General features: G+C 30.8%; 1 protein-coding gene and 2 long non-coding RNA genes across 3 annotated transcripts in view; all 3 read right to left on the reverse strand.

Annotated features, from left to right (window-relative positions):
• LOC143258888 (uncharacterized) overlaps nucleotides 1-16,008 on the reverse strand; it is a 186,985-nt gene that overhangs the window by 23,996 nt on the left and 146,981 nt on the right. The gene's annotated exons all lie outside the window — the stretch shown is intronic.
• Nucleotides 2,091-2,498, reverse strand: LOC143258887 (uncharacterized). The gene is made up of 2 exons (XR_013032827.1): nucleotides 2,285-2,498; nucleotides 2,091-2,172 (listed from the first exon to the last, which is right to left on the reverse strand). It is a non-coding gene; the product is annotated as an uncharacterized LOC143258887 (long non-coding RNA).
• Nucleotides 3,558-15,672, reverse strand: LOC117219417 (uncharacterized). Its single transcript, XM_033468571.2, has 5 exons — nucleotides 14,328-15,672; nucleotides 12,231-12,435; nucleotides 11,299-11,410; nucleotides 7,742-7,935; nucleotides 3,558-3,809 (listed from the first exon to the last, which is right to left on the reverse strand). Exons 2-5 carry the CDS (start codon nucleotides 12,276-12,278, stop codon nucleotides 3,558-3,560), a joined length of 606 nt encoding a protein of 201 aa, XP_033324462.2. The 5' UTR covers nucleotides 12,279-12,435; nucleotides 14,328-15,672.

Here is a 16,008-nt window from a genome sequence, read left to right on the forward strand (position 1 = left end):
AAGTTAAGAACCACCTAGCAGCTCTGGACGATTCAAATTCTTTTCTATCGAAAACTCCTTGTCTGCGTACAATGTTATTGATGATTTGTAATGTCGCGTCATTGAAAGCTTGATGCGCAGTAATGGTATTTTCGAAAATCCCATAAACTTGATTCGTTCCTCCATATCTTAGAGATGTTCGCAATTGGTACATTATATGAAGCCAGTCTTTCACTATCGCGCAAATGTAGCCTGCGTCATCGAAAAATCGCATTTCTTGAGTGGATGAAGTACAAACAAAAATTCTGTTCAACATATGAAGCGCTGAAGTACGATCGTTTAAATTATACCAATCCAATTTCCGCATATTTTGTGCCATCCGTAGGAAGTCCAAAGCGCGGTACCATTCTGCATGAGAAAGAGTTTGAATCCGCCGACACCATGGTTTGTAACACCATCGATTTTCTTCGGAACGTCACTTTATATTATTAACTTATCTTCTAACAACAGCAACACTGGTTTGAATGAGCCCGTAATTTGTTATTCGCATATAGTAAATAAAATGTTTATCTACATTCGTTATATGTCAATCGGATGAAATTCGTCGAATTCTGATTCTGGCACGTTGGGTGCCGATTATATTTTGTTGGGCTGGACCAGAGCTCTCAGGTTCTTGACTGTCCTTAGAATTCCCACTCAAGGCCAGTGTATCCAATCCTTGGTGTGTATCCAATGGTGTCAGGGATTCTGCTTGGAATCTGCTCCAAGTGGCGGAAGAGACCACACAAATAGAATTGGACGAATCCAATGAACAATTCTCCTCCTCCTACTTTTCTGGAGGAAAATCGTAAAGCAGTCAGGATGCTGAAAGTTCTGGTCCTTGATCAGTGTAGGCATACAATATATGTAACTAGGCACGACTACGCATTTACCGGGTGATCCTTGTAAAATCAACTGCAGCCGTGTGACGCGTCGCCATTGTAGTTCAAAATTACAATAACGTCACTCCTCACGTCCTGAAGAACCCATCACTCACTTGTTTGTAGGGATGGGCGATTCTACTCGATTCTGAAAGAATCGACCGATTCTTTTTTTTACGGAATCGATTATTTTACCGATTATTTTGAGTGTCGATTCCCGGTACCTCTATTCTGTTCCAACGAAGAATCGAATCGTTGTTTGTTCCTTCATGTTTTCTCACCTATTATCCCACACTCCTCGATTTTCAACGCCGTTTTTCCTGCATCTGGCTGTTTATAGCATTTTTTGTAGTCAACAACCACGCGACAAGAGGAACAGTGGAAACTAAAAGATCAAGGTGAAAATTGCTGAAAATAAATAATTTCAGTAGAACTTTTTATCTTACATGCATGTTTCATAGTCCTACGTTTAAGTGATACTATTCTTGATTGTTTTTGTTTACAATTTTTCTTCGTCGATTCTTTTCAGATATAATCGATTCTAATGTATCGATGTTTTATAAGAATCGATTTTTGGGAATTGATTATCCCTACTTGTTAGTAGGTAACGGTATTGTGTGAACTTTCATGCTAAGCGGATCACATTTGTACCTCAATGTCGGGGAGTTTTCATCATATTGAAATATCTTGCAGTCCATATGTAATTGGAATTTGAATTCCCGAACTTATTAAAGACACAAATATTCAGAATTTCATCTAAAGCAGTGAGGAGGAGATTCTTCTGAACATTTAACCGAGAAATAAGAAAAAGCAACCAGCTTTTGAAATGCTTCACCATGACAATGCGAGCACTCACACATCTGCCCAAACAACTCAATAATGAACCGAACTGGCTCTAGGCCATATAACACAGTTTCTCACCAATATGGAATTTTCTGAGAACTTATCTAACCTTATCTACTGTTACACGACCTACCGAGTAGGTCTAGTACCTACATTGGAATGTAAAAAGTGCTATGAAAACTGTTTTAAACGCACAAGAAAAACAATAAGCGACCAAGGTGGGCGAAAATGACATTTTCTTAAAAATCTTGCAAAGTGAAGGCTGTAGACAGAAATGATTCTTACGCAACATATTATTCTATGGTATAAGCATGTATTGCATATAAACTATTACAAATTCTACAACAATAAAAGTAATGAATATTTATTGATTATTTCTCAAATTGATATACATCATACAAATTGCTTCCGAATATCATATGTCCCACATCTGCAATGGAAACCAAATATTTCTGTACTAACATAAAATTGCGAATATGATTTGAACGCGAAAGTTGCAGGACACAAGTTATATCACATTGAAAAATAATAGTTTGTTACACCTCAAACAGAATATTCCAAATTAATTGATTTCCGAAGCGATTCCGGCGTTTGCATCATTTGCGTTGAAACGGCTGTTTTTGATGGGAAATTAGATGGTTTTGCATTCGTCGGGATTTTGGGAGGTAACGAGCTCATTTTACGTCCGGTTGCGATATTCCCTTTCACCGAGGATCCACTGTGCGGGCGACCTAAGCATGGTAAATTTGATAGATTATAATTATAATTATTATTATAATAATAATTATAATAATTAATAAGTATGAAATGTACTACAACAGAGCAATTATCATACTTTTAAGTAATAGAAAAAATTTGTATTCTAGGCAAACAAAATTTGTTCAAAAAGTGGCAATATTTCGAGATATGTCCGTTAAACCAATATGTTTATTCGTCTATCTATTAAACCTAAAATAATTGTTTTATACTAAATTATCTGAATCTATTAAATTCACATAGCAACAATGAATTCAGAATGACAAATATTTTCGTTGGAATAAAATGGAATTTCGATAGATTATAATTATAATTATTATAATCAATTAAAAATAAAAAACAACATCCTGGATATTATATTACATTTACAAATAACAGAGTATTTTTACCAACTGTATATGTGTAGATGACTATAATTGAGAAAGTATGAATATGTGTACAATATATATATATATGTATATTTGTGAATTAAAGTTTGTTCTAGAGATTACAATATTTAGCAATCGTCGGAAGTTTCGTGTGGGCAGTTTCATCTAATAATACAGACTGTTGTTCATGATTGGTAAATGAATTGTATAAAATGATAATTGTAAAACCATTTAGACAGATGTTTATAGAAGTAAAAATTCATTCATTACGAACTATGTATCATAGTAATAAACGACGAAATTCTTTAACTTGAGTAATCAATTATTATACTATCACTAAAAAATAATTTTTGAAAAGTCCATGTAATTAATTATGTTGATACATAATTAATTGGCTATGTAGTACCTTCTATAGTAAGTAGTCATAAGTATGAAATGTACAACAACAGAGCAATTATCATACTTTTAAGTAATAGAAAAAATTTGTATTCTAGGCAAAAAAGATTTGTTTAAAAATATGTTTATTCGTCTATCTATTAATCCTAAAATAATTGTTTTATACTAAATTATCTGAATCTATTAAATTCACATAGCAACAATGAATTCAGAATGACAAATATTTTCGTTGGAATAAAATGGAATTTCGATAGATTATAATTTAGATCGCTTAATAAGAAAATGTAATATTATGTTACTTTCCTCTTAATTGATTCAACATTCTTGAGAAAATGCCAGGCGCGTTGTCATCTACATCCTTTTTCTCGTCATTATTCTCATTATGGGAATGTCGACGCAAAATACGGCTCAAGGATCCAGCACGTGGGTGGAACAGTTTTTTCGGTGAACCATCTTTATCCACGAGTTTCAACATTCTGCCCAGAGAATTACTTCTCTCTTTCTTCGACGGATCTTCGCCGTAGTTCGCATTCGACATCGCGTCGCTCTAACAAAAGTGTCTTGTTATTTTTGCTGCGAACACTGTTTCATTATTATTAGATTGCGGCTTTCATACCATTACGAGAGAAATGCTTAGGCGGCATTTAAAGGTAACAAAAAATTACTATTTGATTTCTGCTACTTGCTATTGGTATAAACATTTTTTATTCTGCATAAGGATCTGCAATCTGATGGCAATAATTGGCAATATTCAGAGAAATTAAGTGAACTAAAAGCCACGACAGTTGAATTACATAAAAAATATATTTATTTATAAAAACCGAAGATCATTTTATATTTTTAAACAGCACCATATGTTTCATTTATCACATTCTTGAACTGGAAGAATACACGTATGCAATGATACAATTACTTATTGTACTTGAATTATCTAAAAATAAAATGTTTTGCTTTTTGAATTGCAAATTAATATTCTGATACTGCGTTATATATATGTATATATACAGTACAATAATAAAATATATTAATGAAAGTCTAGTGTTATAAAGTGTTATAAAGAAAATCAAATGTTTTGTGAAGAACAATTATGTTACAAATTTTTGTTAAACAATGAAATTGAATGGTAAAATTTATAAATTGTATTGCATATTGTGAGGAGGTATACAAGTATTTTTTATGTTACTACTTTATACTCTGTTAAATATTAATATGTAAAAGGAACAACGTTTATGATTAATCAAACAAAAGTTTTAATTTTAACGACTCACCACGACATAATCTTTAAAATAGACGCCAACTCTTTCGAAAAGACAGGAAATTACGTTTCATATTAAAACGCTTCCTACCATGCTTGACAAAAATTATAATTACATTTTTTCTTAATATAGTAAGGTTCAAGACATCTGCTTTCCGTTGAATAACATCCACTATTAGGATATAACGGCATGAAGAAAAATTTTATTACAAGATTCCGACTAGTCTTTTGTAATATATTATTACAAATAGTAAATAGTTTATTTCATTTTAAGTCGTACGTGTACTTTTGAAATTTCTGTTTTATTTGTGAGAAAGTATTTTAAAAGCAGAATTTAACGTGATTCTTTATTTGGAAGCTAAAGAACATGCTCACACTAAAATATTTTCATTGCTTTAATTTACTTCATAAACATTAAAGTAAGCTCATTTTCTTTCTTCTTGTTATTATAAATGGTTCCTTATTCTTTTAGAATTTCTTTTCATGATGTTAATTATTGATTGTCGTTATGCAATTTCATTAAGAAATCATTTTTAGATAACAATAGTTTTTTTTTTTTGGAAAGTCGTTTATGTTCGTTGGAACAATTTATTGCCAGTGAAGGAGTCGAAAGAAAAAGAATACTTATAACAGTGTTGATAATGCAAAGCTAAAAAGCTACTTGAAATATTGTTTACAATGCAAAGCTAATATATTTTGTCCTCTACTTTGCAATGTCACGACAAAGCTATTTTATTTTCACTTTTTGTTTAAAACACTGTCTTGTCCCATCTTTAGAACAACGATTACTCAAAATGTTTAGAAAATATTTTTCTCATTTTTCGATAGTAAATTTAGAAATCTGATGATACGTTGTGTGCATTCTCAATGACCGATAAATAATTATAGCTTCTGACATCATTCGCTGAACAGTTCACATGCATCACTTTAATATTCGCGACTGGGCGAACATCGAATTTCTCAATTCGTATTGTTAATTTGATTCACTGCATTCATTATACTTTTTCTTCTGAAACAAATCAAACTCTATATTCGTTTCTGATGTAATTGTTTCTCGCCTTTTAAACGTACGCACTCTTTTATTCAATATCTTTTTATTTCTACATCATGCATCACACCTCTCTCATGCGGGTTACTATCCAAAAGTCTGTACACGAACCTGGGATTAAAGTGGGTCTATCTGTCCTAAAATGAAGCTACAACTTCTTATTCTTTTTTTATTAAACTATGTACTTGAACCGAAACTTTATCATACCCTCAAATGTGTAGTAAACATTAATAATATTCAAAGATGGAAAAGTAATTTATAACTTAATCTTTATTAAAAATGATTTTTATCTTTGTGCATAAATGCGGAAATTATAGGACAGATTGAACCTTGGTGGTGTGCGGCCATAATTATATCGTGGAAAATAATATAAATGATTTAAAATATGATGAAAATAACAAATTGTAACAACGAAATGAACAATTTATTCTTTGGACTTATTTCCCACGAACATGTGATACTTGATCAGTTTGAACCTAATATTTATTTTAAACACTGTACTTTTGCACAAGCGTTAACAAATTGATGGAATCGCATAGGTGACTTAAATTGTGCCATTTCGTTCCGAGATGGTCGTGTGTAGGTATCTCGTTCATCTTAATCAAGGTGATGATCCACTGCAAACCATGTTAAGCATTGCAACAATATTCGATTTACTCGGTCAACATTTATGAACAGATTATAGGTGTGACAATGTAGTCTTGAGTATTTACGGTTTCCGTTAACACCGTAAGCTTTCCGGAAATAGCAGAACTTCACCCTAGAATGCAATAGGAGAAAAGATCTAATAACACTGTCCAACGAATTGTACTTTTTATAGATCTTAATGCGTCGATCACAATTCCATTCAATTTTTTTCTCTATCACTTTCAGTTTCCGAAAAATATAATTTATAGTAATACTTCTGAGGAACATAATTTTAACCCTTTGCACTCGAGTGGTGACTCTGAGGCACCACTGAAATTTGTTACATCACGTTCTAAGATAATTATTACATTAATAAAGTTTAGATTTTAAAGAATGGTTAAAGTGTAACCGTTGCGTAAGTCGCAAGACTCAATTTCGCATGCATAAAATGCACATTGTCATATAAAATGAGAGTACTATAAATCAGAAAAATTATTTTAGATTTACAGTTAAAATAGCTTCGAGTGCAAAGGGTTAATAAATATAAGTTTAAGAAACATAATTTTAAGGAATATAATTTGAAGAGATATATTATTGAAGAATATAATTTTAAGAAACATAATTTTAATAAATATAATTTTAAAAAACATATTTTTAGGGAACATAATTTTAAGAAATATAATATTCAAGAATATAATTTTGAGAAATATTATCCTGGAAAACAAGGAAACTTATCCTCTTTAAGAACATCTTGTGCTTCAATCGTAAAAACTAGATGATTCGTTCTTGCATGGAAAGATTCTATAGACTCTCACAAATATAGCGGTGTAACGCGAAGTTCGTGTTGCAAGTATCTCTGGAGGTAATGATGGTTTGATAATTGATTTCCGTCTCCTTACGTATGCTTTGCTTGAACGCAAAGGACGCTCATGTTACCAATGATATCAGTGTCCTAGCGATGACGGACACGTGCTCTCAGGAGTAGAGGAGCCAGTTAAACGGAGAACATTCCCATTGAAAATTTGTGCTCATTGTTCAGAACTTCCTGGCTATTACTATTCAATAGTAAACGCAAATTTCATTTACACGTGCGATGCAGGTGTCTATAACCTCGATTTATGATTGTTTTAACTTTCATAAGTCGACTAGCGATGTACGTTTTATACTACCTGCATTAGGTTGCAGCAGGTATTAGGTTAACTCTTGTTTAATGAATATAGAGTCGTTATACTTATTTATTTTATTAGCTATTGATTAGGTGGGTGATTCACCATTAGAAATCTCATGCAATGAAAAATCTATTCCAGCCCAAGATCGATCAATTATTTGTGATTCTTCATTGTTCGAAGGTTAATGGCGAGAATTACGAATTTATATTGCTGAAGATTCTTATGCAAAATGAAAATTATCTACATCAATTGCTACGTAGGAGTTTCTTTCTTAAATAGTAGTAATAACTTCAAAATTGTATATCGACAATCTTAAAATCTCTCTAATTTATTGACGAGTTCTATTGCCTCTATTGCTTTTTAAACAATAGATCGCTTACCATAGAATCGTCTAAAGCTGATTTTTTTGCAACTGGCGTCTGCGAACGGTGTCTGAACATTTTCCCCATTCTGTTTAACGTGACAGTCTTCAATTTCCTAACATCCTGTCTGACAGTTTCAGTTCTTGATATTCTGTGTGCTAATATCGGTAATTCATCCTGTTCCTTCACCTCGATTGTTCCTTTGTCCATATCTGTTTAAAACACATACCCTTTTATAAAATCGTTGACAATATTGGAACAATTGAACGGTAATTTTAGAAACGATTTCGAATCGTTTCTACCTGTACGGTAAGGTACGAAATATGTATGAATCGTGTACTGTAATGATTAGACAGTAGATTTTTATGCAAAATAAGTGTTCTTTAATTATTGTAAAATGCAAGAGTAATGCAATGGTATAGCCTCCAACTAACTTTTACATTGTTACTTATATCTAAACGAAAATCATATCTGTTGCAGTAATAATGTAGAAGTTACTTTTATTATATATTATAGTTAATTATATATATATATTAGAAATAACACGAAATAAAAATATATAAATATAGATTTTCTCTGTTTTTTTTTTTTAGTATCGGCAAAAATATAAAACAAACTGAAAGTAACTTCTACATTATTACTGCAACAAATACGATTTTCGTTTAGATATAAGTATTACTTTGAGTCTATAATTATTCACATCACTGTATACCCACACTATTTAATTCTTGTAATTTATCTGTTGTGTGAAATTTCTTCTGCTAATATTTAAACAATACGATCAATAAATAGAGTATGCGAGTTTTTCAATTCGGATTTACCAGAGATCGATTCCCCTGAATAATTCTTTGAGTATTTAGTTGCTATAACTTAATTATGTAACGTGACACTTTTTTCGATCTCTTTTACACATAATAACATGTGTTGATGAAATAGAACATTAGATTGAAAAATCTATGTCCAACTCTTTTTTAATAATATTCTGCATGTTCCATATTTTGCAAAGAATTATATAATCATTGCAATTTACAGTTACATTAAATTGTGTTTTGGTCAATCGTAAAGTTAATAAGCACAAAACGTTGTGCAATAGACCAGATTTCACTTCGCAAATACGTGGAATTTGAAATTTAATCAACAAATCCACGTATAATTAACCAATTTAACGAAGCTTATAGGAACCACTCATTGCAAACGTAACATTATTATTTGTATGTGCAGTGTGCAGATTTGATTGTCAATTCAACAATGTGATTTACACGTATAAAATCTGCTAAAAAGTTGCAAAAAACAAATGAAAATATTAAAAACCTAACAGCCTGTTACTGTCGTGTCATATCGTATAAACTTTTACGATTTTTTACGCAAACTTTCCACGAGTTTTTACACGGAATCGTAAAAACTAGTTTATATGATTCTGAGGCGATGTTTCTTTCTGTAACGACGTTGATAAAGAGTTCCCGTAGCATCTGCTTGGCAATTTTCTGCGGAGCAATTAACAGATTACCGAACTTCCGTGTAAAGATCATAAAAAGTTTTGAAGCTGCGTTATTCATATACTAATAATTATGAAATGGTAAATACATTGTCTGTTGTTTTTCAAATTCTTTAAAGAAAAAAGAGTCAACCGTAGCCTACAAAACTGAAATCTCTTTCATAACAATACTTACATGAATATTTAATTCGATTTGCAATGAAAAATCATTTTATTTGAATTATTCGATTTCAATGCACCCAGAATTAATGTACCTATTGATTCTAAACCCCAATTGCATATGTTAATCGTGTCAGAATATTCTTTCTTTTATGATTATTTACTTTCATTTGTTTTAGGTTTATCAGAATACGTGTATCATAGTATGTGACGTTCTCTTTCTTAAATTAATTTTTACTTTGATAAATTCAAATTGGGTGAAATAAATAATTATAAGATTGTATTTTGTTAATTTATTCTAATCGTTTGTTTATTCTAGTTTATTTTCGTATCTAATCTTTCGTGACTATAGTAATTCTAACTGTTCGAATTATATCATAAAGGAATGCATTCATCTAACTGTAACATTAGATTTCGCTGAAATCTAACGTGCATTACTCAAGTGACAGATTGTCCAAATACTCTCTTCATTGAAATTCAATTACTTGGACATTGTATGCTAGCACTACAAAGCTGCAAGTGTAGCGATTTACACAGAGTTCTACCTTTAGTTCTACATTGAAATCCATTCCTTTGACACCCTCAAATATATTGAAAACATGAAGTTATTAACAACATAAAGGAAACCATTTTATAACGAATTAACAAAACGGTAGAATATAGATAACGAAGTTAGTCTCTCTCTCTCATAATCTGTTATTAAATAAAATTGATATAAATTTTCAATTTTTTAATTGAAAAATAATAACGCATTAATTATTCACAACAATGTATTATAGATTTTAATGTCACTTATATTTTCATGTGATGTTATTAAATTTTATATTAACTTGTGAAGTGAATAATATAGTAATATGAACTTAAAATATTGTACATATTAAATAGTCACTATTAATATTAAAACACATTAATAGTGTCAGATGTTTCATTTTCAAATAGATGCATATATAAATTGAATTACTATATTTATTAAATACTATTATTTTAAGATGTGTAAGCCATTCGAAATTGCTTATCTTAGCACGGTTAAAAGCCGACATTACTTTCTTATTGATCCAATATAGTTCGTCTGTAGTCGTCAAGATGGCTGATCGTGTTCCTTTTCCAGAAAACACTAAAAAGTATTTTTCAAACACTCGTTAATCATGCAAAGATATTCACTGTTGATACCTTTCATTGAAAAAATTACTCTCGATGACATATACAGTGAAAAGAATTTTTAAAATAAATTTAACACATCAGTATTATGTGAAACACTTTTGGACCTGGTAGTTCAAAAATATTTCTTAATGCAAATATTATATTGCCGATATTGAAATTTCAAGTTCCAAAGATGGATATACTTTATCGATTCTTCGTTAGATCAATAAAAAAGCATTAGAATATTTTTTAAAATTTTGTGTGGTAAGCAGCGAATTTATATTAATACAAAAGAAAATATGAAAATGGGGCAGCACATGGTTCAATTAAATTATGAAATTAGCAATCTTTGTTGATCCCGTTTATTCATAAATGTAGGTCGATGTTCGAATAAAAAGAGTAACGATACTCAATTATTTTAAATCATTAATTATTACTTTATTAACAAGTAAGAGATGTAAAAGGATTTTATTCAATTATGACAAGAAGAGTAGGTGAAATTCGAAGCAGTGGAATAATAAAATAATTTTACTAAATTAATTTATGAGACTTGATGTTCAATAACTTCCGCCCACTTGAAAGGAAAAATATTTTAAAATTAATGGAGCATATATTTCCATGACAATACTCTCTTCATATATATTTTAATTGATTAAAATGTTTAAACGAAGAAAGTTATTTGACTTCTGTGTCTTGCAATTTTTTTATTTTACATATAAATCCAGATTCTCAGGAGAATATAACATTTTAATTTTTACCTCTGAATAAAAGATTCACTTACTCGATGACAGTCGTGAAGTGATCGGTTTAAAATCCTTAGTTACTTCTTGGCGATCTACTAGTCGTATCGATCTGTTTATTTCGCCGACTCGAGTTGGTTCTGTCATTATTTCCTATATCGTATGTTCGTATACAATACATGTGAGTACAAAACAAATAATAATTTATTATAATTTTATAACTAATTTGACAATCCCTTCTTTCTTATGACAAAGGACACTATTTATTCATTAATTCTTTTAAATGAATTGACTTAACATTAAATTCGATTTATACTTGTTATCTATGTTGTATACATTATCTTTTCGGTCTTAATTTATTAATAAGATTGATCGATTTTTAGAAAAAGAAAATTTCAAACTAGATTTTTGTAACTAGCAGTTGTATAAAGGGAAACATTTAGGATGTAATTTATGAAAAATGATAAAAATGTATGAAATATACAGGATACCAGCTACTTAAGATCGCTTAGAGTCGAGCAATTGTAAAACCTAGATTCCCGGAATTGTTGTATAATCAGTCCAGTGGTTCAGAAAAGGACAACTATTTTCCCTAATGAAAGACTCTTCGTACTTGCACATGGTTGATCGAAAAATTAAGGGTCACGAAGGGGAGATTATAAAAAGTCTCCAAAAACATACGTTTTGAAACATTTAGTAACAAAAGAATTACTACAGGCTGTCCAATATTACGTTCTTTCAGATAAGGTATTTGTTTAAAAAATAAACGCTTTAATTTTTTCAGAGAAAGTGTCTAAATATCATGTTTAAGATAATTGAAAACTTCAATAAAATTATCTGCCAGAATGCACCGATTAAGAGTAAAACTATATCGCATCTGAACATCCGAAAATGGACATGATTTGCTAAATTTACTTTGACCAATGCGATTCGCTTAAAAATTGGGTAACCACAAAGTGATTACATGGCTCACCGATTCCTGCCGTTTGAACTCTTCATAACCTCGATCGCTGATACTCATCGTTGCCACTTTTATTGCACGAGAATTTGATAGACGTTGATATGCGGAGTTCGCAAAGTGGAGCTCTTGTTTGTGTAAAACAATCCTGTCTGGATGTTACGCTTCGGCAGCTTCACCATATGAAGCCATTTAGTCGTGATGATCGAAACTTCTGAAACTGTGACAGCAATGCAATTGTGTAATACTGATACTGTTGTGTTCGATAATTATTTGCATATCCAAAGCAATGACGATTTTCGTAAATTCACAGTGTATCATTTAAATTGACTACTGCAAATATCATTGGAGCAGTTAGTGACATAAAAGAATACTTCGAATAAAAGAGAGATGATTTCAGTGGAAATACAATTCATGATTTTTCATCTAATTGCTAAATTATAATTTTTTGTTACAAACATTGCTATAGTTAAACATTTTCAATTTAATGGAATTGCTGATGTGTAGATTAGCACAGAGTGCTTTTAAACTATAAAATTTGCTGGCTATAAAGTCGAATAGATGAACTAATGAGACTAATTGAAACTTCTTAACAATCGCGACCACTGTTCAGTTTTTCGGGTGACTCAGAAATTTAATTAATTTCATGGTATTTGGATTGTGGTGTGTTGGAAATATAGAACATATGCATGCAAAACTGTTTTAGTAAACCATATGAACGTTCACATAACTTTCAAAGTAGAAATTATAACTTTATTATACATTCAATATAATTACTATAATTATTTACTTTATTATAATTTCAAAAATGCTATTAATAGTACGTCTATAATAACGACAATAATATTAAGTCAATATATAATAAGAAAGAATATAAGACAAATATAATAATTTTATAAGAAATATGATAGATAATACAATGGAATATAAAAGGTCAGAAGAGATAAGTTTTGTGATTTTCTAAAAATGCACGTATAATAAACTTTTTATGGCGTTACTGTAGAACAAGTAGAAATAGCGAATATTAGGCAGACAATATTGGAGCTGTAGCAGTTCCGCGGAAGTCACGACTGATCTTACGCGTAAAATCTTTTTATAAATATTTGTGAACGGATATCTGGTAAAGCTTGCCGACAAACAGCTGTTGATATATGATATAGTAAATCTCTATGTATTACATAGTAAATCCTGTCGACGATACAGACCTATGTGGGTATGAAACATCGAGCAAGAAAGGAGGAAGATGCATCTAAAGTAACTGTTTTCTCAACATCTTTGTTTTGAGAATTTTTGAAAAATTTATATATCCTCAACAGAGCAATATTATTTGCGATAAATTTTGCTTTTCTTATTTTGCAGCGTGTGTTCGTTTTGAACAAATTCATTTGATCAAAAGAAAATAGCTTCAATGAAACAATTTTATATTTTTATAGCGATTTTTCAAAGACATAATAGTAAAACTATATGAAGAATATTAATCTTAAATGATTAAATAATCCTATATTAAGTTTAAAAAGTTGACTACAAATTTTTACGCAAAATAATAATTATATTCATTAATTTCAAGAAACATGACTTGGATAGAAGTTTATTGTTACTGTTAATAATTTTAATCATTTATGATTAATATCGTCGTAAAATCATTTTCATTTAAAGTCATTACATTTATCAGTTAATTAAATGTGTTTTACTGTCCGTGTACTGATGTAGTAATCTCTCACGATCCATATAAATATACGTTATACGTATAATATATACAAATAAATTCGTAAATTTTATAAGTAATTTATGTAGAATTTATAATTATATGTAATTTAAAACGATATTTAACTGCTAACGTTTCGGTGCCTGTAGACGTGTGGGATTGTTCAAATTTGCAATTTATTACAAAACAATTTGTGATTCATTTTAATCTTGTAAGAACTTACTCTCCATTACAGTATCATTAAAACGCTGTTGAATTTACATTTCTATGTTGATATTTGCAGTAGGAAATGGTATTTACGTTAGAAATACATAAACCATTAATTATTAATCATCACGTTCCTGTTCGAAATGCCAATATCTTCTTTATCAGCAAACATTAAAATAATACGAGGAGGGATTTATTACCTTCGATGGAATAGTACGTTATCTTGAATCACGATCTTCAATGACGTTTGCCTTCACCAATGAATTGAACGTGCGATCATAAAAATTCTCAGGAATCGAAGATTCGTTCGCAATAGTTTCCTTCGACGTCGAAGATCGCTCATCCCTCAAACGAAGTTCTTTTAAGACTTGAACATCCGAGTCGAGGGTTCACGTTTTCGCACGATTTTATCAAGCAGAAAACGCCACTATGACATTCTAATAATAAAAAGATCAAACGCACCTAGTCGGAATCGATATTCTGTTTCTGTTTCTAAATGTTGGAATGACCGTTCCTTGTTTCGCGAGTCGAAAACACGGAGGCCGTAGAATACTTCCGAGGCTTCATTTCATGGAAAATATTTTCAGCTTGTCAAGCGTGTGCAACAGTGTGAACGTCGTCTTTGTTACGACGTGAATCCATCGGTTTTCGGAATTCCATTTAGCGAGCTCTTGTGTCACGACGACTGACGCTATTTTGCAAAAGGTTTGTACATGGCTATGCGGCACTATCATCTGCCACATTGGTCACGTGTGGGTGACACTAACTCTTGACCAGGTACGTAGTACTTCATTTCTAGTGTGACGCGATCGACTAAATTTTGGTTTATTAGGATTTTTTAAATGCGAAAGAATTAAGGTAGTTTGCACCATGGCGTATTTCAACCTTCTACATTCGGTTTCATTAATTAAATTAGTTTCATTTTGTGGGAATTTCAGTTGACATTTTCATTGTGATTTATTTGAATAACCTAAAGTTTACTAGGATATTTGGGATAGGGAAGAGTCAAGATAGCATTCGATATGATAGATTTCAACTTCCTAGTTTCAATTTCATTGAACAACTTATTTTTATCTTGTGAGAATTTTTGAGGTCGATATTTTTATTGTGAAACATTCGAATAAATTGAAATTTATTAGGATTTTTAAAATGCGGTAGAGTTAACGTAGCATCCACTATGTTGAAATGTAACTTTGTAGTCAATTAAATTACTTTGACTTTATGGGAATTTTTGAGATAGATATTTGGCACTTAACGTGTTAATAGAAATTAAAACAAAATTTATCGCGGAACGTCTTTGGCGAAGACGTTCGCTTCTAGAGTGCTAGGCGCTGGCTCGTGGCTCAATAGAGATTGACGTGTCATAAACCTCCAGATGCGATGCAGGCTCAACCCGTCACCTCTTCGAGCCACTTTTAGAGGTCAATTTCACCACCTCACATTTGCGATGGACGGTCGTCTCAAAGTCATAAAACTGGGAATCAAAATAAATAATTATTTAAAATATTCTACTCGAACTTTTGTATGTTGCGTTTAAGAAAATATCTGTTTCCGTAGAACTTTTATGCGAAGACACATTGCTGGCAGGATCCTTAGTTTGAAAGTGTTCTGGATTTGATTAGTATCTGAACAATAAAAGTTGCTTGAACACAAGTTACCATAAAACGTTTCTTAAAAGAGGATAAATGAAATAAGAATAAATAAATGAAATATTAATAATATTATATGAATATAATAAATGAGATATTAATAACAATTAAACGGTAAATTAATAATGTGAAAATATGACAAGCACCTGAGATTTAAAAGCGCATAATAAAAAAAGTAACGCTTTTAGAAAATCAATGTAGCTGTAAAGATTTTTTGAGAAATTTGTTCACA

This window comes from Megalopta genalis, chromosome 2 (assembly GCF_051020955.1).
Source record: "Megalopta genalis isolate 19385.01 chromosome 2, iyMegGena1_principal, whole genome shotgun sequence".
Lineage (NCBI taxonomy): Eukaryota > Metazoa > Arthropoda > Insecta > Hymenoptera > Halictidae > Megalopta > Megalopta genalis.

What these genes read in the sequence shown, in the direction of transcription:
- LOC117219417 (XM_033468571.2), bottom strand. Translation starts at nt 12,278, where the DNA reads ATGAGTATCAGCGATCGAGGTTATGAAGAGTTCAAACGGCAGGAATCG. An exon ending in AGTTCAAACGGCAGGAATCG is followed by an intron (nt 11,411 to 12,230) that starts GTGAGCCATGTA and finishes CATACGATATAG; the next exon opens with GAAATAATGACAGAACCAAC. An exon ending in CAGCTTTAGACGATTCTATG is followed by an intron (nt 3,810 to 7,741) that starts GTAAGCGATCTA and finishes CACTTTTGTTAG; the next exon opens with AGCGACGCGATGTCGAATGC.